Genomic DNA, 25,069 nt, shown 5'->3' on the forward strand with positions numbered 1-25,069 from the left:
CCCTCACCCAGCTCACACAGCCCCTCAGCATCTGAGGCTGCACCACCAGGGGCCTGACAACAGTTCTCTCTGTCCCAGGATCTCGCCACCCCAGGAATGTCTCCCATTGACCATCACCTTCCGCTCCCACTGGAGGTCCGAGGGGCCTGAGCCCAGGAGACTCCACGCAGACATATAGTTTGGGACCAGGAGTGGGAGCCTGTCCACCTCCCCACCCATCTGGCTGACGGAATCTATGGCCTGGGGACCCAGCAAGGGAGCTAGACACCGGGGCCTTTCTGCAGGGTCCCCCTGGTTCAAATCACCAGCCTGCTCAAAGGCAGTGAGGTGGGCATCCACATCCCCCCCATCCTTAACCAGGGGCAGCAATTTAGTCTCGAGGTTCCCTGCGGAACTGGCACCCCGGGGGTCTATCCCCACTCACCCCTGGGAGGTCCCCTATGCCTCTCTGCTCCACCATCGCCAGTTCATGCTGCTGCTGCTTCTGCAGCTCTTTCTCGGACTCTCGCTGTCTCTCACAGTCCTCTTGCTCTCTTGGACTCAGCTCCAATCCCGTCCGTCTCCGATCCCCAGATGGGGAACCTGATCGTGAAGACGCTCGTTTGGTCGGGGACAGGAGTCTTGGCGAGGCCTGGCTCCCACTCCAGCTGCTCCCAGATCCTGCTATAGCCCCATCTGGAGTCAGGAATCTGTTCCTTAGAGCGGTCATCCTCCTCCAGCTGCATGATTAACTGTGCTTTGATGAACTTTCCAATGCTCAACGCTCTCTTCTTGCACAGGGTTACAATGTCCTTCTTAAGGAGATGGTGACAGGCCATCACTCTGCTCTTCCCAAGTTGTTGTGGACTCACAGGCCTGTGTGCTCTCAGCTCCCCATGGTTTCCAGAGAGAACTCCTAGTGTGCCAGCCATTCTCAAGGTCACCACCTCTTTGCCAGGGTCGAGCTGCAGACTCCTCCACCCCTGGGACCGCTTGCTGCAATCCCCAGGGGAACCCTGTTACTGCAAAAGTCACAGTCCCCACCGCAGTCCCTGGGGGATCCCATTACTGCACAGTCCTTCTCACTGGTCACACACTCCCAGGGGTTAACCGCCCCCTGAAATAGCTCCTCTCTGAGCCTTCAGCACGCCTGGTCCTCGTCAATCCCCCTTCATTTTACTGCTCCCCAGTCACTTACTGCAGGAAGCACCACCCACAGGGTGCAGTACATCCCACCTCCGCCACCAGTTGTCACGGAGTCCCCGGGCGATGCTCTGGAACTGCTCCCTACGAAGCCAGTCAGGACTCTGGAGAAGTCTCCTTTCTGTGAGCAGACTGTCTGCAGGACACACAGCTCACACAGCTTCCACCTTCCTGGGTCTGACCTCGGAGCATTCCGCATCCTCTGCCCCTCCGTGTGCTTCCCACAGCGAGTCCGCCCAGGCTGGGTCCTGGGGAAGCCAGAGGGTCCTGCATCCCAACTTCGCAGTCAGACGTGACTCTCAGCCAGCCAGTAAAACAGAAGGTTTATTAGATGACAGGAACATGGTCTAAAACAGAGCTTGTAGGTGCAGAGAACAGGACCCACTCAGCCGGGTCCATTTTGGGGGGCAGTGAGCCAGACAACCCCATCTGCACTTCACTCCATGTCCCAGCCAGCCTCAAACTGAAACTCTCTCCAGCCCCTCCTCCTCTGGGCTTTGTTCCTTTCCCGGGCCAGGAAGTCACCTGATTCCTTTGTTCTCCAACCCTTTAGCTCTCACCTTGCAGGGGGGAAGGGTCCAGGCCACCAGTTGCCAGGAAACAGGGTGCTGGCCATTCTCTGTGTTCAGACCCCTGCACACACCTGCCCTCTAGGGGTCTGCAATGCTCATACACCCTTATCCCACCACCTAGATACTTAAGAACTGCATAGGGGAAACTGAGGCACACCCACAATATTCAGAGGAAACATTAAGAACAGTCCCGCTTTGTCACAGCACGTGCAGAGCCCTGGGTGGGGACACCATTGCAGAGGGGGCCTGCCAATGTAGAAGTGCACCTTGCACCCCTACCTCACCAGTCCTTGGGACAGCAGAGCCCCAGAGATACGGCTGGGTTAAGATCAAATTTGCAGGGGGACAAACCTACACTGATCCCCTGCCAGCTGCGCAGGGGGTAAACGTCCTACTCCAGCTACGGGGTCAGGACACCCAGGCTGCAGCCGAGAGGTCTGACACATGGAGGAATATGGGTCACTGCCCTCTTCACTCCCTGGCAGACGAGGGAGAGGAGGGAGTGGCAGGACCCCAGCCCAGTTTCAAACCCAAAGGTTTTGGGGTGACAAAAGGGAGAAGGGCCACTTGAAAATGCCTCACATGCACCCTGTGAGTGCCATCAAACTGCCCACACCAAAGCGGGGATGGGGAACTGCTCTGAGCTGTGCACTGGAAACCCGATGTTTGGTTGATTAGGAACTGGGCTGGAAGAATTGTTGGAGTGCCTGGGAGTTCAGCTCCCCAGGGGACAGGAAAGACATTGGCCATCTCTGGATAACAGTTGTGGGTTGAATTTCCCTAGGTCACTGGTTGAAGTGACTCTGCTCAGTTTGGTCTTGAAGGGGGCAAAGACGTGATGAAGTGGGAATTTTTTGTAATATTTTTATGACCCCTATGTGTGCCTCAGTTTCCCCTGTGTGCCACATGGTTACCAGTGTGTGGCGGGGAGGGATTAAGTGTGCTCTCAGGGCAGGCTAAGAGACATAGGGGTAAATGTGACATAGCTGTCCGAGCCTCAATGGGTCACTAAGAAAAGGACCGGTCAAGGCTGCCCCCATGTCAGTGGGACATGGACACCTAGCGACACATGACTCAGAGGGAGGGGAATTTCCCCACCTCTCAGCAGGGAAGCTGAGCAAAGACCCCAGCCTGTGGACTAAGTAGGTGTAAGGGGTGAGGTGCGGGGGGGATATGAACGGGCTGCTGGAAGGAGTCTGGGCTCTCTGACCAGGGAATCATAGAATCATAGAATATCAGGGTTGGAAGGGACCTCAGGAGGTCATCTAGTCCAATCCCCTGCTCAATGCAGGACCAATCCCCAACTAAATCATCCCAGCCAAGGCTTTGTCAAGCCTGACCTTGAAAACCTCAAAGGAAGGAGATTCCACCACCTCCCTAGGTAACGCATTCCAGTGCTTCACCACCCTCCTTGTGAAAAAGTTTTTCCTAATATCCAACCTAAACCTTCCCCACTGCAACTTGAGACCATTACTCCTCGTTCTGTCATCTGCTACCACTGAGAACAGTCTAGATCCATCCTCTTTGGAACCCCCTTTCAGGTAGTTGAAAGCAGCTATCAAATCCCCCCTCATTCTTCTCTTCTGCAGACTAAACAATCCCAGTTCCCTCAGCCTCTCCTCATAAGTCATGTGCTCCAGCCCCCTAATAATTTTTGCTGGAACTGAGGAAGAAGGTGAGAAGAAGGTGAGAATAAGAGACAGACGGAGCCTGAACCTGGGGTTCACTACAGCGTGGCTGGGCTCTGGTCCAACCAGACTGATCCATACTTAACCTTCCTGTCTCTGTGCTAAGCTAGGGACTCCTGCTGCTGTGTTCCAGCTGTCTAGTAAACCTGGCTGTTTTGACAACCCTGCTTGAGTGTCACTGGGAATGCTGGGTGAGGTGCATCAATCCCTGAAGAGTGGACAAGCCTCTCATGCTGTGAAGCGGGAGTGCTGGAGCCCCAGCAGTTCAATCTAGGAGGCAGTGCGGCAATGTGGCCAACCCTGAAGGGAAGGTAAGACTCCTTGGGGGGATCTGGCCCTGGAAAGGGGTCCCTCCAACCAAGAGACAGGTCTAAGGCTGGGAGTGTAGCAGCGATCCTGTGGACTTGCTTTGCTTCCATCAAGCCCCCTGATGTGTACAGTACCTCATGGCTGCAGGGTCCTGTGGAGATTTAGGGATCTTTCACTCCTCAATATTTCCTCCATCCTTTCACTGGTGCTGCACTCAGACTTACCGGATGGTAACTCCAGGATGGCTCTGCCATGTGCTGTGGAGCTGAGCTAGGCTAAAGTCCTCCAGTTCTCTGAACCTTCTACGGATTTCCAAGATTTTCAGAGGGGTCGGTGATGCCTTTAACAAACTAAGAAGCAGATCCTCTGCTGAGCCACTGAGCTGTACACATTCACCCTGTCCACCTAGTCTTTACTCCACCTTCTGCCTCTTCTGTGCAGATGTGGAGTTTTCTTTCCTGCTAGATGGAGAGTGAAAGGATCAGAGGCACTGGGGAGCCTCCATGGTGTTCTCTCGCCTGTCTTTTTTGTTGAAGATCCTTCGGATCCCATTTAGCCCCTCTGCTGCCCTCGGCTCCCCGTGCCCTCTGCTCCTTATTCCCTCTACTGCCTTCTGCTTCCCGTGCCCTCTGCTGCCCTCGGCTCCCCGTGCCCTCTGCTGCCCTCTGCTCCCCATGCCCTCTGCTCCTTATTCCCTCTACTGCCTTCTGCTTCCCGTGCCCTCTGCTGCCCTCAGCTCCCTGTGCCCTCTGCTGCCCTCGGCTCCCTGTGCCCTCTGCTGCCCTCTGCTCCCCGGGCCCTCTGCGGCCCTCGGCTCCCCATTCCCTCTGCTCCCCTCGGCTCCCCATTCCCTCTGCTCCCCTCGGCTCCACGTGCCCTCTGCTGCCCTCGGCTCCCCGGGCCCTCTGCTGCCCTCAGCTCCCCATTCCCTCTGCTGCCCTCAGCTCCCCATTCCCTCTGCTGCCCTTGGCTCCCCATTCCCCCTGCTCCCCTTGGCTCCCCGGGCCCTCTGCTTCCCTCGGCTCCCTGTGCCCTCTGCTGCCCTCGGCTCCCCATTCCCTCTGCTGCCCTCGGCACCCCGGGCCCTCTGCGGCCCTCGGCTTCCCATGCCCTCTGCTTCCCTCAGCTCCCCATTCCCTCTGCTCCCCTCGGCTCCCCATTCCCTCTGCTGCCCTCGGCTCCCCGTGCCCTCTGCTGCCCTTGGCTCCCTGTGCCCTCTGCTGCCCTCGGCTCCCCATTCCCTCTGCTGCCCTCGGCTCCCCGGGCCCTCTGCTGCCCTCAGCTCCCCGGGCCCTCTGCTGCCCTTGGCTCCCTGGGCCCTCTGCTCCTTATTCCCTCTACTGCCCTCTGCTCCCCGTGCCCTCTGCTCCCCTCGGCTCCTCAGGCCCTCTGCTTCCCTCAGCTCCCCATTCCCTCTGCTCCCCTCGGCTCCCCGTGCCCTCTGCTGCCCTCAGCTCCCCAGGCCCTTTGCAGCCCTCTGCTCCCCGAGTCCTCTGCTGCCCTCTGCTCCCCAGGCCCTTTGCAGGCCTCTGCTTCCCATTCCCTTTGCTGCCCTCGGCTCCCTGTGCCCTCTGCTCCCCTCGTCTCCCCAGGCCCCTAACTGTCCCCCGCCCCAGCTGCCCCCCGCCACCTCATTCACCCCCTCCTCCTTCCTGACTGCCCCGCCGGGATCCCTGCTCCCATTCAACCCCCCTGTTCCCCACTCTCTGACTGCCCCGACCTCTATCCACACCCACGGCCCCTGACCACCCCCTGAACTCCCCTGCCCTCTATACAACTCCCCCACACCCTGCCCCCTTATCACACTGCCTGGACCACCGGTGGCTGGCAGCACAGCTGCACCAAGAGAGGCAGCCGCCCGGTGCAGCACAGAGACCGGATCAGGCCAGGCTTGGCAGCTGTGCTGCCCCAGGACCTCGCAGCCCCACTGCCCAGAGCATGGCGCCGGCGGCAGAGCGAGCTGAGGCTGCAGGGGAGCGGGGACAGCAAGGGAGGGGCTGGGGACTAGCCTCCCAGGCCAGGAGCTCAGGGGCCGGGTGGGACGGTCCTGCGGGCTGGATGTAGCCCGCGGGCCGTAGTTTGCCCACCTCTGCTCTAAGAGCACTGCTGGTGAAGCAGGGATCTGTGAGGCTACCTGGGCAGCTGTGTCCATGTGTTTCGCCAGCAGTCTCTGACCTCGCAGAGTCAGTCTGTGAGGGAGAATTGGCCTGACCCCCCTGGAATCACCATGGGCAGGTCCCAAAGGCCCAAGTTCTGTGCAGCCAGTCTATGTGAAGTCACTTCCAGCAAAGTGCTGCGAGGCCATTTCCAAGCAGGCCACCCAAATCCCAGCACTGCGCTCAGCTAAGCACTGGGCTGAGTGACCAACGGCAGGTCTGAGCAGACACGAATGTGCCCATGTGTGAACACTGGGCCCAGCAACCTGTCTGTGAGCGAGTGTAACACACTGCCCAGAGGAACACATGCTCGCGGGAGAGAGAAACTGTGTGAGAGAGACACAGGGCATGTGGGAGGGAAGGAGAGGAGCCTGGCTCTCAGCATGAGGAGTAGTTACGGCAGTGGGTGCTGCTCCAGGAGGAGACAGAGGAAGAGCAGATGGTGGGGAAACGGTGCTGTGTCACACTGGCATTTGAGGGGCAACCTGTGCCCAAGTAGCTCTTGCTCGGCGCTGGGTGCCCCGCAGGGAAGCAGAGAGACGCAGGCAGAGTGACATGTACAATCCAGATATATTGATAGGACTATTTTCTGAGATTAGCACAGGATATTAGAAAGGTTATAAAGTAACACTGACGTTGGTTGTATCCCCTTTATGTACATACAAGAACACAGCACAACACTCAACGGCCGCCCTCCACCCTGCCCCACTGCTCACCCAAACCAAGTGTTCTGAGCATGGTACAAATATGGCTTTCCGGTAATTTTGAGAGCTCAGCGCCAGCTGGGACGAACACAGAGCCTGTTCCGAAGGGGGGGCCAGCTGCCAAAGTCAGCAACGCAGGAGTCTCCTCCCCCCAGCCACACGGGGCACTGTGGGCACTAAGCGCAGATACAGCCTGGCATGCGATGTGGAAAAGGGCCATGCTGCTGTCATCCACCCTGTCCTCAAGTCAGAATCTGCATGGTCCAATGCTCCCCCAGCACCGGGCAGATTAGTGGTGACCCCACCAGCGGGCAGACCAATGATGAACCCAGCCATGGGCAGTCATGCCCACCACCCTCCACCCCTCCTGGCTTCCAACCTGCTCCTCACATTGCTGGGTTTGTTGCGTGTTTCTGCAGGAGCTGGGCTCAGGCGAGTTCCCGGGGTCAGTATGGAAATGGAGCCACAGGAGTTCACTTGCTTCACTTAACCCTGGAACAGCTGCTGTTGGGAGAACCCCCACCTCTCACCTGTGGACCCTGCTGATCTCACTGCCTCTTCCCAGGAGCCTGTACCTAAGGAAAGCCAGCTGTGCAGATGGCACGAGTACTAGCGCTGGGGCAGCAGAGCTCAGACTTCCAGGCTGCCCAGGGGTACATGCTGGGATACAGGGGGCGGTGACAGGAGGCTATTGAGAAGGACAGGCCCTGGGACATGCAAAAACTGAATCAATGCTTTCCCCGGGAACTGGCCATTATTTTCTATGTATATCATGGTAGCATCCACTTTACACCAGGCTCTTTTCAACCTGGGCACCACCTTTGCAAGTGCCCTTCCCTCCCTCCCGCTCCGATACAATGGGCTTCCCTGAGCCCTCGTCTCCTGCCACCCTCCTGTCCTACACCCTCTCCTCCTTCAGGCCCCTACGCTAAGAACAGACAGCATAGCTCCTGCCATTCAGCCTCCTGCCCCAGCCTGTGTCCCCACCACACCACTCCACCCAAGCCTCTTTGCTGTCCTGCCCACCCAATGCCCAGAGGCAGCAGCAGCTCTCTTTTCAAAGGGTTTACATTGCTGGGTGTAGATACGGAGCCAGCGGAGCTGGAGGGCATCTCAGCTAAGGCCACAGGGAACCACCAAGGGGAACCAAGTCCTGCCCCCTGCCACGTTCAGGATGTGCCCTGCTCTGCTCAGAACATCCTCTGCTGGCCCAGCATGCAGGAGGTTGGGTCTGTGGCTTTCCTCAGCCCTGTCCAAACCCCACCAGCCTCAGGCCAGACCAATGGCCAGGCTCCAGTGCTTCCCTTCTGGGTCATGGCAAGGAGGATCTGGCCTCGTCCCCTCAGACCCCTGCCCCAGCTGTCCTGGGCCTGCTATAGAGACCGCTGCTCCCAGGAGCCCCAGTTAATCTGTCCCTCGCCTACATGAGTGTGTGGCCCCCACTGATTGCCCCACTAATGCCTCCCAGGCTGCTGGAGGCCTCTCTTCCCAGCAAGGCCACAGAACAAACCACTGTTAGAGTGTGCAGGCCCCAGACTGCACCCTGGGCTGAGATGGGCTCCGTCAGGCTCAGGGGTGCAGCACCCTGGGGGAAGGCTGGTTGTTCGGAGAGGTGTGGGGGGAAAATCAGGCTCCTAGTGGGAAGCTAGGGGCAGCTGCACCTGGCGAGCTCCCAGCCTGCCTCACCTGAGGGCACAGACCCAGGGGGGCGCTGTAGAACACAGAGCCCCCTTGCCAGTGGCATCTTGGCTTGGGCCAGGAGAGTTGGTTGCTTGGAGCTCATTGCGGGTCACAGCCAGGGGTCCCAGTGAGGAAGTAGCTGTGGGACCAGGAGCCGTGGAACAGAGTGGCTTCCTTTGGCTACTGCGTTTCCCCGGCTGTCACTCGCCTGCCCTCACTGCAGGCCTCTCATGGAAGGAAACTTTCTGGCTGGCTGCTCATTTCTGTAGCAGAGCGAATGGCGGGTTGGCTGCAGAGCCAGAAGCCGCTGAGCTCATGTGCCACCCCATAGATCGTGCGATGGGTCGTGTCTCATTGCTGTGCATGGCTGTTACCAGCCCCGGTGGCTGCACACTAGGCTGAACAGAAAAACTAGCCAGAGAGAGGTGGGGATTGTCCAGACATCCCAATTACATCCTGGCCCAGGAATTCACCCTCCACTGCACTCCACCGCTGCAGGAGCTAGCACCACAGGGACCGTAGGGAAGCCCTGAGGACCCCACAGGCTCATGGTGATGGGGTCTGTGTTAAGGTGGCTGGGTGGACTACGCCGCAGCAGGTGCAGGAGCTCAGGTCTGACACCTGGGCTGGGAGACGCCCGGAGCCAGAGCAGCTGCAGCAGCAGTCACATTCCTTATGTGCCACGGGGAGCCTCCAGTGGCCGCTCTGGGCCATAGTGGGTCATGGTGAAGGCCTCAAAGACCAAACCTGCCAGTGCAGGGGTGAGGGACTGATGGGGCCATTCCCAGGTCCCAGGGCAGCAGGAGCTGCTGGGGGTGGTGGAGCAGGGAGTGGTGTGGAGAGCACATCGGATTACTGGGCTGCTGTGGGGACACAGCTGTCCCATTCTCATGAACCGCTGGCCCTTGCGCTCAGTGACAGGCCGGGTCAGGGTGGGATTCACACTTGCTCTCTGGGGGACTCACTAATAGCAGGGCAAGGAATGGACTGCCTCTGGGGCAAGTCTGACCCAGGGGAGGCCCTAGCTGGCTGGGCTGGGGGGTGGAGGGGCCCAGTGGAGCCCCTGGCTGGCTGGGCTGGGGGGGGGCCAGGGGAAGCCCTGGATGGCCAGACTGGGGCTGGGGGCAGGGGAGGCCCTGCCTTGCTGGTCTGGGAGGGCCCAGGGGAGGCCCTGGCTGGCTGAGCTGGGAGGTGCCTGGGGAGACCCTGGCTAGCTGGGGTGGGGGGTGCCAGGGGAGGCCCTGGCTGGCAGGACTAGGGGGACACAGGGGAAGCCCTGGCTAGCCAGGCTGGGGGATCCAAGGGAGGCCCTGGCTGGCTGGCTGGGCTGGAAGTCCCAGGGGAGGCCATGGCTGGTGGGGCTGGGAGGTCCCAGAGGAAGCCCTGGCTGGCTGGGCTGGGGGGCCTAGGGAAGGCCCGGGCTGAGGGAGACCAGGGGAGGTGATCCAGCATTTGACATGGCACATGGCATTTGATGGCATCGCACACAGGGAGATCTCAGGCATCCAGCAAGTGTGGCCTGCAGCTCCTGCTCCTGGCTACAGTGGCCACTGCAGCAGCTTCCTGCCACCCCTCCACCCGCTGGCAGTGGGAGTCCAGGAGGAGGAGGCGGCAGCTGTTAGGGAGGTGAAGGACAACAGGAGCGGGGCTGGGGGCACAGAATGGGGGATGGGTCCAAAGGGGGGTGGGAGGCTTCCCCTAGCTCCCCCAGTCGGGTCCCACTGCCCATAACAACCTTCAGCACCCCGCCCCCAGGCTACCATCCACGGTGCCTCTTCCCCTAGCACCCCAACTCCCTGCCATACCTGGTCCCCACTGTCTCCCCAGGCCCCTGGCTGTTACTGGATTCCCCCAAACCTTCTTGTGTCCACCAAGCTGCTCACACTGCCCAGGGCACCTAAAGGGGTAATGGTGACTTGTGCTCCAGGCAGGGCTGCACAGGACTTAGCAGCAAGGAACTGGAGAGGGGCGGTTGGAGGGCTGGATGGGTGGATGTAAAGGACCTTTGATGTTGATTGTTCAGTGCTACAATGAGCTGGCCCCAGGAGCACATGTGAGGTCAGCGTGCCTCTAGGGAGATCCCCACTGTCTCTGTGGGGTCATGACCTGGAGACCCCTCTCTCTTCATTGTGTCATTACGGGAGACTTTAACTTTCCAGGTACAGATTGGAAAATAAATGTTACTAATACTGGTAGGGCCCGGTTATTCCTGGATGTGATATATGAGAGGTTTCTTCATAAAACTGTCACTGAACCACCATGAGGTGATGCAATTTCAGACCTGGTTTTAGTAAGCAGTGAGGATACTGTAGACGAGCTGGTTGTAGAACATAACCTTGGATTGAGTGATCACGTGCTGATTCAGTTTAAATTAAATGGAAGGATCATCAAAACCAGGTCCTCAGCTATGGGATTTGATTTCCAAAAGGCAGATTTAGGGAATCAGAGACTGGACTGACAAGCTCAAGCACTTCAATTCAGAGGTTTGGAATGTCTCCAAATCAACTGTACAAAAATGATCTGCAATTTGCATCCCAAGCAAAGGGAGAAAAGTTGTAGAGAAAGGCTCCAGCCCCAGCTGGATGAATAACCACCTCAAAAAGGTCAGGAGGAGTAAGCAGAGAGCCTCTAGGGAATGGACAAAGAGCTAGATCAGCAAAGAAATCTACCTCGCAGAGGTTAGAAAATGTAGGACTAAAAAGAATTGCTAAAAGTCAAGCTGCAGTAGCTCTTGCCAATGAAATTGAAATAAATAATAAGAGATTTTTTTAGTTTTATAAATAAAAAGACTAAGGAAGGAGGAGATTGGACTGCTGTGCAGTGTGCCTGGGAAAGAGATTACAGATAATCGAGATATGGCCCCAAAACTAAATGAATACTTTGCCTTCGTTTTCAATTAGGATGATAATAGGGAACACGTGCATGAAATCAGATGGAAATGAGTATCTAGGAATGGACATTACCACAAATGTGGTGGAATAAAACTTAACAAGCTTAATGTGCTCAAATTAGGGGACCTGGATAATTTCCACCCCAGAATACTGAAAGAACTGGCACATGAGATTGCTAGTCTAGAAGCAAGGATTTTGAATAAATCGAGCTGTTTGGGGGCAGTACCATGTGATTGGAGAACACCTATGTTTAAGAAAGGGAAAAAAGTGAGCCGAGCAATTATAGACCTTTTAGTGTGACCTCAGTAGTATGCAAGGCTTTAGCACAAATTGTGAAGGAAAGAATAATTAACTTCATGGAGGTAAAAGATGGAGGGGATAGAATGCAACACGGGTTTCTGAAAGGTGGATCGTGCCAGACTAACTTGATTTTTGCCTTTGAGAAAATAAGTGATTTCCTTAGATAAGGTAAGTGCAGTACATCTGATATCCTTGGCCTGTGGTAAAGCAGTTGACACAGCACCACATAGGAAAGTATTAGTTAAATTAGGGAAGATGGGTATCAGCACAAGCATTACAAGGTGGATAAGAAACTGGCTAAAGGGGAGAAGGCAATGGGTTTTGCCGAAAGGTGAATTATTGGACTGGAAAGAGGTGACTAGTGGAGTGTCTCAAGGATAAGTCTCGGGACCAATCTTATTCAATACTTTTATTATTGAGACTTTGGCTCAAAAAGTAGGAGAGTGCTAATGAAATTTGCTGATAATATAAAATTGGGAGGCAGTGTAAACACCAAGGAGGGTTGGAATATTATACAGGAAGATCTGGATGGCCTTGAAGATGGGAGTGACAGAAATGGGATGAAATTGAATAACACAAAATGCAAGGCCATGCACTTAGGGGTCTAATAATAAGAATTTCTGCTGCAAGTTGGAGGCTCATCAGTTACAAGCAACAGAGGAGGACAGAAACTTGGGAGTGTGAGCTGATCACTGGATGACTATGAGACACTAACGGATGCAGTTGTGAAAAAGGCAATTGTGATCCTAGGCTGTATCAGGCGAGGCATTTCCAGTAGAGATCGGGAAGTATTAATCAGCACAAGGCACTGGTAAGCCCTCCTCTGAAACACTCTGTAATTCTGGTCACCCATGGTCAAGAAAGGTGTATTCAACCTGGAACAGGTGCAGAGAAGAGCTCCTAGGATGGTCAGGGGAATGGAGGAGTCTTAGGAGAGGAGACTGGAAGAGCTTGCCTTGTGTAGATTAGCACAAAGAAGCCAAGAAGGGCTATGATTGCTCTCTCTAAATCCACTCAGGGGATAAGTACCAGGAAAGGGGAAGAGCTCTTTAAGCTAAAGGACAGTGTTAGCACAAGGACAAATGGATATAAACTGGCCATGAACAAATTCAGTCTGGAAATCATCAGAGGGGTGAGGCTCTGGAACCTCCTCCCCATAGGAGTTGTGGGGGCAAACAACTCAATTAGTGTCAAGAGAGAGCTGGATAAAGCAATGAGTGCGATTGTGTGATGGGGTTGCTTGTGGTGGTGGGGGAACAGGGCTTGGCAGCCCCAGGATCTCCCTTCTGGTTTATGTCTTATGGTCCTAAAAGCTCATGCTTCAGGGCTTGAGCCAGCCACCTGGAGAAGTCAGGGACGGATCCCCCCCATGGAGTTTTTGTTGAATTGACTCTCCTTCCTCTGAAGCATCAGGGTGGCCCGGGATGGAAATGGGGTATTGAGCAGGGAGGGCCAGGGCACTGAGCATTCTCTCTCTTGGGCGCTTAGCTGGCTGGTTTTTGCTCACATGTTTAGAGTCTAGTTGATTGCCATTGGTGGGGTCAGGCAGGAATTTTCCCCCAAGTCAGATTGGCAGTGACCGTGGGGCTTTTCGCCTTCCTTGGCAGTGTGGGTGCCAGGATTATCTGGGTATTTCTCACTTAGCACTTCCCTGCCATTGCAGGGGCCTCAGTCCCTCCTTTTCTCTGTCTGTGGTACATAACAGTTTCCTCTCCTGGGGGCTGCAATACTTTGGTCTCGTTGCGGTTGTTGGTTAGCATGCGGGGTCTGGGTGGCGTTGGTGGCCTGGGACATAAAGGAGGTCAGATCAGATGATCTGGTGGGCCCTTCTGGCCTTAAACTCTGTCACTATGACTTTGTGGGGGTCATTGATCAGCGATGCTGACTCTCTTTCAGGAGAATCCTAGGAACCGGGGGAGTTACTGGCGGAGGATGCCTCTCTCTGTGAGAGTCACTAACTAAGCCTCCATCTCACCAGGTGACAGGTGGGAAGACTACAGCACTGTGAAGATCAGACCCTCAAGCAGAGTCACTGTCAGTAGGGTCTATCTGTCCGAGTTGCTCTAACTGCAGACCCCTCAGTCCAGGGAAGCCAGTGTAGGCAGGGATACTCTATCCCCAGCAAGAGTCACCTGCCTGGGAGACTTCCCATGAAATCCATTTACTAGGCATGGTGAATTTAATCATTCCTCCACATTGAAGAGACGGTGTATCCTGTCACTCCTGCACACAAGATATGATGTATCCTATCACTCCTGCACACACGAGACATGGTATATCTTGTCACTGTGTCACACACAAGACCCTGTGCACCCTGTCATTCCTGCACATGAGACACGGTGTATACGATCACTCCTGCACATGTGAAACATGGTATATCCTGTCACTCCCTCACACACAAGACACTGTGTATCCTGTCACTCCTGTACACACACGACAGTGTATCCCATCACTCCCACACACTCGAGACATGGTGTATTCTGTCATTCCTGCATACACAAGATACAGGGTATCCTGTCACTCCTGGACACTCGAGAGATGGTGTACTGTCACTTTCACAGAAGAAAGGGAACTAAAGTTTAGTTCAACCTGTTCTATAAAGCAATTTATAAATAAATTGGAGACAAAGACAATGATTGCAGTGGATTTCTTTAGAGACAAGAACTCACCACATGTTGTCAAAATATATTGGGCAGGCCCCAGAATTGCTCTGGCAACAAACCAAGATGATGTTAGAATGACAGGACATGTTCATAACCGGAATCCCCAGATGTGTGTTCTGACTGGTGAATTCTGATGGGACTGGGCTGCCACTCCTTCCAGGACACTGGTATGTGGGGGATGGGGGAGGCCTCTTGGCAACTTATTTAACAAATAAAATAAAATAAAATAATAATAATAATTAATTATTATTATTATAAAGCACCACTCTGCCCCCTGCAAAAGTGCTGAACAACAATCAGAAAAACAATTTCTCCTTAGCTAATGAGCAGTTACCTTGCCTGCCTGTGCTTCAGACTGGACACCCTGAAGGAGCCAACTGGCTAAAGAGGGAGTGTGTCCCTGCATCACTGCCTCCCGCACCTCTGACCCCAGAATCTAGGTTGCCATTGCATTGATCCTGAAAGATGCTGACCAGGTGAGGAGATATCACCACGTCCATCATGTTTGGCTGAGTTCTGACAACCCCTGGGACCCATCTCACCCCACTCCCTCCCCACTCTCACCCCCTCTCTCCTGCATCATTTTCCCTCCTCACCTTATTCCTCTCTCTGTCCTATCTTTCTTTTTTCACCTTCTGTCTAATAAGAGTCTGGCATAATGGCCAGTCCAGCATTTATCAGCATGTCATTGGAGTGTTCAGTAAGGCAGGCTAAAGCAAGGGGCCAGATTCCTTGCTGAGGTCAATTAGCATAGCACCATTAAACTAAACGGAATTATGTCCATTTACACCAGCTGAGGCTCTGACCTAATAACTTAAACATCCGATTTGGATGGAAGTTTGCAAGGTCTTGGAGAGACCAGAGAGACTGTGTGCTGCACCGATGACTTTGCAACAGCTAAGCTGCCAGTGAAAAGTCACAGAAACACAAAAGATGTATTTTCTTTTTCTTTCTTTCTTTCTTTCTTTCTTTCTTTCTTTCTTTCTTTCTTTCTTTCTTTCTTTCTTTCTTTTTCTTTCTTTCTTTGTGTGTTTTGTTTCGTTTTGTCTTAAAAAGAATCAGACTTCAATTTTATCATCAGCAACCCACGAGTTATAGTCTGTAACTAATCTATTCCCTTTTCCCTCCAGAAAGACATTGACTACACTCTGAAGCAGCATTCCCCAAACTTTGGAAAGTTGAGCCCTCCCCTGCCACCCCCATGAAAATGAAATCACTTGTGCGCCCCCACCCTGCCCTGCCCAGCTTTTAGATTTGTAATGAAATGAAATGAAATCGTGTCCTTACATTTTTATTTTAAGGAATGATTTCTATTCAATATTGAATGTTAAAGATCTTCATATCAGTATCAGCTCCCTCCATTCACACATACTTTCATGAGCAGTGAAATAGTGGTCACTGGCATCAGAGTTACAACCACTGAGATGAAAGGGATAGTTCACACCTCAGCACTATGATTTCAGGCTCTCTGCAGACTCAGGCAGACATCACTGCACTGATCACATTACTAAACTTTTCCTCTCAAGAATAATACTGACTTTTCCAAAAATGAAAATGAGATGGAGAGCAATTGAGACAGAACTGTCTGGTTGCTCCCCCGGGCTTGGTCTTCCCACCCCCGAGGGCAGGGCGACACCCTGCACTGATAGAAAGGGCTCTCAGACAGGGACCTTTCCCTTTATACAACTTTGTGCACATAAATGGAAAGGGAATAAAGGAACTTTTTAAAATCACTCTCTGTGGCCATACTTTTGGTGTTCCCCCTCGCTGTGTGTTTTATACAAGGTTCAGTGGTTTTATTAATGGTGCTTGTTACATGAAATCACAAGCCACAACTTGATGCAAAACCTCAAACCACAAATGACGGTTTAATGTCATAACAGCTTGCTAGATTTTTAAAAACCTTAACCGGGCTGAACCCAGAACCCCACCACTAATACACAGATCAGGTGTATCTGGTCACTCTCTCATACGCAAGACATGGTGTAGCCTGCCACTCCCACACACTGGACAAGTGGTATATGCTGTCACTATTACACTGTTGAGACATAGTATATCTCATCGCTGGTACACACTCGAGACCTGGTGTATCCCACCACTCCTATACACTCGAGACACAGTGTATCCAGCCACTCCTGCACACTCGAGACACAGTGTATCCCACCACTCCTACACACTCGAGACACAGTGTATCCCATCACTCCTGCACACTCGAGACACGGTGTATCCCACCACTCCTACACACTTGAGACACGGTGTATCCCATCAGCCCTACACACTCAAGACATGGTGTATGCCATCAGCCCTACACACTCAAGACACGGTGTATCCCTTCACTCCTTTACACTCGACACACAGTGTATCCCATCACTCCTACACACTCAAGACACAGTGTATTCCATCAGTCCTACTTGAGACACGGTGTATCCCATAACTCCTACAAACCCGAGACACAGTGTATCCCATCACTCCCACATGCTAGAGACTGGATGTATCCTGGCACTCCCATACATACAAGACATGCTGAATCCTGTTACTTGCACACCCTTGGGATGTGGTTAATTCCCTAACTTCCACTGCAGTGGTGATGTATCCTAGCGCTCCCACATACTCAAGAATTTGTGTGTCTCATCAGTCTCATAGCCACTAGAAGGCTGTATCTCCTGCCTCCCATACACACAGCATGAGGGGAAGTTTAGATTTTCCCACTAGACATGTGGGCCTTCCCATTTCCTTGCCACACCCACAGCTGGGTCTCTACTTGGTCCCATGTCTCAGAGGCTTGGAAAATGCTAGTCCCATGTTTATAAGACATGGAACATTCTATAACAGCCATGCACTGGAGGGGTGGGACCTATATAAACCCCTGGGCAGGAGAGGGGGATCATGCCTTACATCTGGGGTTGCCTCATTTCACACACACAACTCCTGGGAAGGACACTGCTTACACAGAGCCATGGCTGCCTGCTGCCCAGTGCCCTTTGTTACTCTCCCGAGGCCCATCTTAACCACATGGGAGCCCAGGCCTGTTAGGGCCCCAGTGAAGCCCAGGCCTATCAGGGCCCCAGGGAAGAACAGGGAACCCCAGGAAAGCACATGGAGACTCAGTCACATTCCAAGGGCCTAGGAAGGCATTTAGCAATGACCCTACCTGGCTACTGCGAGAAGGCCTAGAGATTCTTCAAGGCGGCTGGAATGCTCGGCTTGTGCCATGCAGACCAGGTGGATGCATGATGAGGCCTCATGGGCCTGCGCCCCATGCAGAGGACAGATGCTGTTTGGACCCACGGCAGAGGCCCATGGTTTGGGACTGAGGGGCCAGGAGCCTAAGCCTAGCTTTGCAGGGTAGGGTGAGTTACACCGTAATTGTGCCTGTTCCCAGCAGTGCATGGAGCTATCATAGCCTGAGGCCTGGTTCTGGGACTCAGCCTGGCTTGCCAGGCTGGTGTTGAATTGTGCCAAGAGGAGTGGCACGTGGGGCACTGGCTCTGTGTGTGGGGGGGTGGGGCTGGTTAGTGTCTGTCAAAGAGAAGAGAAGCCTTTCGCTCATTTGTTGAAGCCTGTATGTTGGGTGCTGGGGGTTGGGGTCCAGGTCTTAGTTCCCTGTTCCCCAGGGGTGAGACAGCCTCAGTCAGCCCTTGTGTCCAGTCTCTGCTGCCCACACAACCTTGCCGCTGGCCAGGCCCCTCTGCTAGCACTTGCTGTCGTGCCTCTGTTGGAAGGAGCAGCAGCCACCATCAGTCCCTGCTGGGTCCTTTCCCCCAGCATCTCACCAGTGAAAATTACAGCAGCCCCCCGGGAAGGGGCCAGGTAATGCAAATGGACTGATATCATTTCCCAGGTGGCTCTCTGATGACCTGATCACCATCTCATGCACTCAGTCGGCAGATGCCACACCGTTCCTGCCTATCGCAGGGGCCAAGACCCAGCCTCGCATGCTCAAAAGCAATGAGTCAGGCTCCCCAATATCCTGAGACTGGCTGAAGAATCGTGAGATTTTCAAAAATTCTAAATTTGGCGATGGGGGCGGCGGATTTGCCTTCTCTTATTGCAGCCTTTAGGCCACATTCCTGTCATATTCTCCAGCTTTTCTCTTCAACCAGGAGGGCTAGAAATGTACTTTTAAAAAATGAAGGCTGAGAGGCTCAGCTATTCATAGATTCACAGATACTAAGGTCAGAAGGGACCATTATGATCATCTAGTCCGACAAGACTCCAGGAGCTGGGGCTTTGAGAAAAACACCAAATCTCAGGAGACACTTGATAAAATCATGGGAGTTGATAACAGTGAACACCCCAGAGGGGAATCAGAGGAACCCCCAGCATGACTGTGACAGCTGAGCCCCTCCTCCCCCGCCCCATAGTCTGGCTTCTCTAGCTTAGTCCCTTGCCCACTTCCCAGGCTGTCTGGTGGAGCCCATCTCAAGGGCTGGGTTGGGGTTCTTCAGTGGGGAATGCTGTGTGCTCTTCGAAGGTGGCAACAGCAGGTGAGGGCCATGCGAGCTCTGGAGGGAACAGGGCTACGACTCTGGAGAGTGGGCGACAGGTAATAGCCCTGTGGCTTGAGACACTGCTCTCAGGCTCTTGCCTGGGGAGGGAGCTCCCTGACTGAATTTACGGTTCCCAAAGCAGAGAGGTCTGATGAGCAAACTTCGCTTCTTCCCCCACCACGTGCACCTCAGTCCCTGTGAGAACACTTCCTGGGCCGTTGAGCAGTCTGCCATGAAGCTCATTCCCTCCCCTGGCTTTAGCTGGGGTTGCCAGCGCCCTCTCTGGCGCAGCCGCTCAGGTTCTGAGCTGTAATGATTCAGATTCTGGGTGGCTGGTTTGTGGGAATGAGGCTGCTCAGCTACTTGTGGCCTACAAGAAAGATGCCCCTTGGCCAAGTCACCTGTGATCATAGCAATGTTTCTATCTCCAGATGCTCCCCGGGCCTTGGCGCTGGGGCAGGTTGACTGGTCAGAGAGCAGGAAAGGCATGACAGCAGCATGGAGGACCAGGACACTCTTACCCCTGTCACCTGGCTCGCCAAGGCCCTGCTCTGCCCATCAGTCCCTGGCACAGGGAAGATACACAAGGATGGTTTCCTTGCACTGAGCATCTCAACGGATGGGTTATTGTCCTGGCTCCAATCTGAGACTTTACAGCCTTTCTTGGAACCATGCATGAGCACTGCAAGTCACCTTGCAGCATTTGAATCTCTCTCCTTGGGTGTCAGTGGGCACTGGAGCCTATGAGCGGCTTCCCACCTGGCAGCTGGCTCCCCTTTGTACATGTAACACACAGGACAGTTCTCCTCCCAGATGAACATTGTCCTCCAAGGATAAAATCAGTGCAGGGCCCCAGCAGGCTGGGTGTGTAATACTGCCCCCCCTCCCCATCTCGCTGCGGGGAGGGCACATCCCTCTGGAGAGGAGCCGGGCTGGGTGGCTCCCCCATCTCCTCGCTCTCGCTGGACATTCCCCTGGGCTCTCATGGCTTGTTTGCTGCTGTGGGGCAGAGAAAGACCCCATGTCACCGCCTCCCATCCTCAGCCTAGGGTCATTCCCACAGGTCTGGCTCAGAACACCATGCAGGAGCCAAGGATGGGGGAACACAATGGAATCGTGGCCCCAGTTCTCGGGTAGGAAACGTAAGCAACAGAAAGGGCATCCCAGGCTGCCCAGGCCCATGGCAGCAGGCAGCCACCATGAGGGCTGATTTTATCCTTGGATGTAAACAGAACCAAAATGAAGAGCAGCAACGGAAAGAGCGACATTGACCCCACCCCAACATTCCAACCCAAGGAACCAAAGCAAAGAGCATCCACAAAACCAAAGCAAAGGGGCCAAAGGAAAGAAGGAAAGTGTCACTCACTCACTGGCTTGTCTGTGTGTTTAGTGCGAGTGTTGGTCATGGGTATGAAGGTACAAGCAAGCGAACAGGGGTGGGGCTTTCAATGTTTTTAGTAATAACGTTTTATACAAGTTCGAGAAGCATCATGAGTCAAGCCGGTCACTCTCTGGTCTCTGTCCCGCCATCCCTCTGTTCGTCCATCCATCCAGGGCACGAGAGAAAATCTGTTGGGTTGAGTGGGGTTTGTGGTCCGGTTTCCATTTCCGTCTGGGTTTGTTCGCTCCATTTCTCTTCTCTCAACCCTGCACCCCTAGATGAAATATTCCTTTTTGTCATCGCCACTGCCCTGGCCTCCCTCCGCATTGATGATGGCAGTGTCAGCATCCGGGGCATCGTCTGATCCTTTGGCCTCGTGAGTCAGGTAGGTACCTGGCAAGGAGAGGGTTCTCATTATCATATGCCTAGTGGTTTAGGTGGCTCTTGGACTCTCTCTGCACCACCCAGGAGAGGGACTGTGTGGCAGGCAGGGCTCAAGGGGGATTCCAGGCTGAAGCTCACAGCTGGAGCTGGCCGGAAAATGGAATTTCCATCCTGCTGAAAATGTTGAGGTTTCAGAAAATATTTCCCCTGGGTGTAAGCTGAGAAGCAGAAACCTTGACATTTTGCATGGGCAGAAATAGAAACAATTGTGTTGTGGGAGAACTGAACCAGAGGTTTGCAGCTGGCTGGGAACTGCCTGGAACTGGCTCTTGTCCATCTCACCTGCAGGTGGGTGGCCAGGTTGCTGGCATTTCAATTTTCCCACCCAAAACTGCAATTTTGCAAAGAGGGCACTGGAAAATCATTCCCGGCCAGCTGTATTCACGGTGCCTGTGCGGAGAGTGCTGCGGCCAGGTGCAGCCTGGAGCCCCGGGGTCTAGGTCAAGAGGCAAGTCTGACCCTGTGTAATCTCCGCCTCCTCCCAGCCCCACAGTGGGCACCTTATTCCTGCCAGCACCCTCCAGGCTGAAGCAACCTCACTCATCAGCCACGAGTTGAGCAGGGTGTGGGATCTTCAGGGCAGGGACCATGGCTGCCTCTGGGTCTGTGCAGCACCCAGCCCGTCACCGCCCCAGCTGCTTGGGACTCTGGGAGTTACAGCCACACAAATAATGACAACCAAGGGTGAGGTGACAGCCGGAGGAGCCAGAAGAGCACCTACCCAGAGGGTGTAGGACAGCGGAAAGCAAAGAAGCCTCCACCCCACATGAACTTTAAACACCTGGCTCCTCAGTATGTAAGTATGTAAGTCATACAAACTCTGACTCCCTTACACTAGCTGGAGGTGCACCTAGCTCCAAAGGAGCTGAGGGGGTGGCCGTTTCCAACTTATACATCATCTCTGAAGCTGGCCTGGTGTCATAAGCACATAACAGCCATACTGGGTCAGACCAGTCCAGCTAGCCCAGAATCCTGTCTTCCAACAGTGGCTGATGCCAGAAGCTTCAGAGGGAATGAAAAGATCAGGGTAATTATTGAGTGACCCATCCCTGGTCATCCAGTCCTGGCTTCTGTCAGAGGCTCGGGGACACCCAGAGCAGGGGGTTGCATCCCTGACCATCTTGGCTAATAGCCAGTGATGGACCTATCCTCCATGAACATATCTAGCTTTTTTTTTTAACCCAGTTATACTTTTGGCCTTCACAACATCCCCTGGCAATGAGTTCCACAGGTTGACTGTGTGTTGTGTTCAGAGATACTTCCTTATGTTTGTTTTAAACCTGCTGCCTATTAATTTAATTGGGTGACCCCTAGTTCTTGTGTTATGTGAAGGGGTAAATCATAGAATCATAGAATATCAGGGTTGGAAGGGACCTCAGGAGGTCATCTAGTCCAACCCCCTGCTCAAAGCAGGACCTAATCCCCAATTAAATCATCCCAGCCAGGGCTTTGTTAAGCCTGACCTTAAAAACTTCTAAGGAAGGAGATTCCACCACCTCCCTAGGTAACGCATTCCAGTGTTTCACCACCCTCCTAGTGAAAAAGTTTTTCCTAATATCCAACCTAAACCTCCCCCACTGCAACTTGAGACCATTACTCCTGGTCCTGTCCTCTTCTACCACTGAGAATAGTCTAGAACCATCTTCTCTGGAACCACCTCTCAGGTAGTTGAAAGCAGCTATCAAATCCCCCCTCATTCTTCTCTTCTGCAGACTAAACAATCCCAGTTCCCTCAGCCTCTCCTCATAAGTCATGTGTTCCAGACCCCTAATCATTTTTGTTGCCCTTCGCTGGACTCTCTCCAATTTTTCCACATCCTTCTTGTAGCGCGGGGCCCAAAACTGGACACAGTACTCCAGATGAAGCCTCACCAATGTCGAATAGAGGGGAACGATCACGTCCCTCGATCTGCTGGCTATGCCCCTCCTTATACATCCCAAAATGCCATTGGCCTTCTTGGCAACAAGGGCACACTGTTGACTCATATCCAGCTTCTCGTCCACTGTCACCTCTAGGTCCTTTTCTGCAGAACTGCTGCCTAGCCATTCGGTCCCTAGTCTGTAGCGGTGCATTGGGTTCTTCTGTCCTAAGTTCAGGACCCTGCACTTATCCTTGTTGAACCTCCTCAGATTTCTTTTGGCCCAATCCTCAAATTTGTCTAGGTCCCTCTGTATCCTATCCCTGCCCTCCAGCGTATCTACCTCTCCTCCTAGTTTAGTATCATCTGCAAATTTGCTGAGAGTGCAATCCACACCATCCTCCAGATCATTTATGAAGATATTGAACAAAATCGGCCCCAGGACCGACCCTTGGGGCACTCCACTTGATACCGGCTGCCAACTAGACATGGAGCCATTGATCACTACCCGTTGAGCCCGACAATCTAGCCAACTTTCTACTCACCTTATAGTGCATTCATCCAGCCCATACTTCTTTAACTTGCTGACAAGAATACTGTGGAAGACCTTGTCAAAATCTTTGCTAAAGTCAAGAAACATTACATCCACTGCTTTCCCTTCATCCGCAGAACCAGTAATCTCATCATAGAAGGTGATTAGATTAGTCAGGCATGACCTTCCCTTGGTGAATCCATGCTGACTGTTCCTGATCACTTTCCTCTCATGTAAGTGCTTCAGGATTGATTCCTTGAGGACCTGCTCCATGATTTTTCCAGGGACTGAGGTGAGGCTGACTGGCCTGTAGTTCCCAGGATCCTCCTTCTTCCCTTTTTTAAAGATTGGCACTACATTAGCCTTTTTCCAGTCATCCGGGACTTCCCCCGTTCGCCACGAGTTTTCAAAGATAATGGCCAATGGCTCTGCAATCACAGCCGCCAATTCCTTTAGCACTCTCGGATGCAACGCGTCCGGCCCCATGGACTTGTGCACGTCCAGCTTTTCTAAATAGTCCCTAACCACCTCTTTCTCCACAGAGGGCTGGCCACCTACTCCCCATGCGCAGCAGTCTGGGAGCTGACCTTGTTCGTGAAGAGAGAGGCAAAAAAAGCATTGAGTACATTAGCTTTTTCCACATCCTCTGTCACTAGGTTGCCTCCCTCATTCAGTAAGGGGCCCACACTTTCCTTGGCTTTCTTCTTGTTGCCAACACACCTGAAGAAACCCTTCTTGTTACTCTTAACATCTCTTGCTAGCTGCAGCTCCAGGTGTGATTTGGCCCTCCTGATTTCATTCCTACATGACCGAGCAATATTTTTATACTCTTCCCTGGTCATTTGTCCAATCTTCCACTTCTTGTAAGCTTCTTTTTTATGTTTAATAAAACTTCCCTATTCACTTTCTCCCCACCCGTCATTATTTATAGACCTCTACCATATCTCTCCTAAGATGAACAGTCCCAGTCTTTTTAATCTCTCCTAATACCCCAATCATTTTTGTTGACCTTGGTAATTTTTCCAATTCTAATTTTTTTTGAGATACCCTATGCAGTACTCACGGTGTGGGTTTAACATGGATTTATATAGTGACATGATATTTTATGATGTATTAACTATCCCTTTCCTAATGGTTCCTAACAATATGTGAGCTTTTTTGGCTGCCACTGCACATTGAGTGGATATTTTCACAGAACTGTCCACAATAACTCCAAGATCTCTTTCTTGAGTGGTAACAGCTAATGTAGACCCCATCATTTTGTATGAATAATTTGAATTATGTTTTCCAGTGTGCATTACTTTGCATTTATCAACACTGAATGTCATCTGCCATTTTGTTGCCCAGTCACTCAGTTTAGTAAGTTTGCTTTGTATTTCTTCAGTGTCAGCTTTGGACTTAACTATCTTGAGTAATTTTGTTTCATCTACAAATGTTGCCACCTCACTATTCACCTCCCTTTCCAGATCATTGATATATATGATGAACATCACAGGTTCCAGCATGTCACATGTATGTGTCTACTGCTGATGGTTAGATCTGATCATCCCTCTGCGTTTTACACACATATCTGCTGGACAGATGAAAAGTCAAGGGAGCGGAGAATACCCTGGTTGGGGCAGTGTGGATGGTGGATGGATGGTGCAGAGGTGGACAGATGGATAGATGGATAATATGTGGCCAATGAAAAATCTCTGCAGATGGTCAGAGACGGGAGGATGAGTGCCTAGGTGACCAGGAATAGACTGAATGTGATGCAGGATATTTAGGTGGATGAGTACTCAAGAAATGAACAGAAAACAATGACATGATGATACTAGACAGACAGGGTGTGAGAGAGAGGTCATGGAGAGTGACGGAGAAGGGAGGGATGCGATTTGGTAGCCTTCCCTATCCTGGGCTCAGGGAGGCGGAAGCTGATTGGTTACAAGAGTCTTGTGGGACTTGCTCCTGCTCTTGGGGGTCAGTGGGAGGCAATGCTCAAGCTGCCAGCCCCAAGGGAGGGAGAATGACCCACCAAGGATCCCCATGTGGTGCTGTGCAGATTTAATTTGATCTGCTTTTAGCTGCTGAGGTCAGGTTGTCACAGAGTCCCTGGGCGATGCTCTGGAACTGCTCCCTACGAAGCCAGTCAGGACTCTGGGGAAGTCTCCTTTCTGTGAGCAGACTGTCTGCAGGACACACAGCTCACACAGCTTCCACCTTCCTGGGTCTGACCT

At 53.0% G+C, this 25,069-nt stretch overlaps 1 protein-coding gene across 4 annotated transcripts in view; it reads right to left on the reverse strand.

The window, feature by feature from the left end:
* Positions 1-6,458: 6,458 nt before the first annotated feature.
* CADM3 (cell adhesion molecule 3) overlaps positions 6,459-25,069 on the reverse strand; it is a 138,701-nt gene continuing 120,090 nt past the window's right edge. For all 4 annotated transcript variants that reach the window (XM_043534912.1, XM_037882730.2, XM_043534911.1 and 1 more), the window contains one exon: positions 6,459-20,409. In XM_043534912.1, coding sequence (XP_043390847.1) covers positions 20,291-20,409 — 119 coding nt within the window. In that variant the 3' untranslated portion in view covers positions 6,459-20,290. The remainder of the gene's footprint in view (positions 20,410-25,069) is intronic.

This window comes from Chelonia mydas, chromosome 24 (assembly GCF_015237465.2).
Source record: "Chelonia mydas isolate rCheMyd1 chromosome 24, rCheMyd1.pri.v2, whole genome shotgun sequence".
Lineage (NCBI taxonomy): Eukaryota > Metazoa > Chordata > Testudines > Cheloniidae > Chelonia > Chelonia mydas.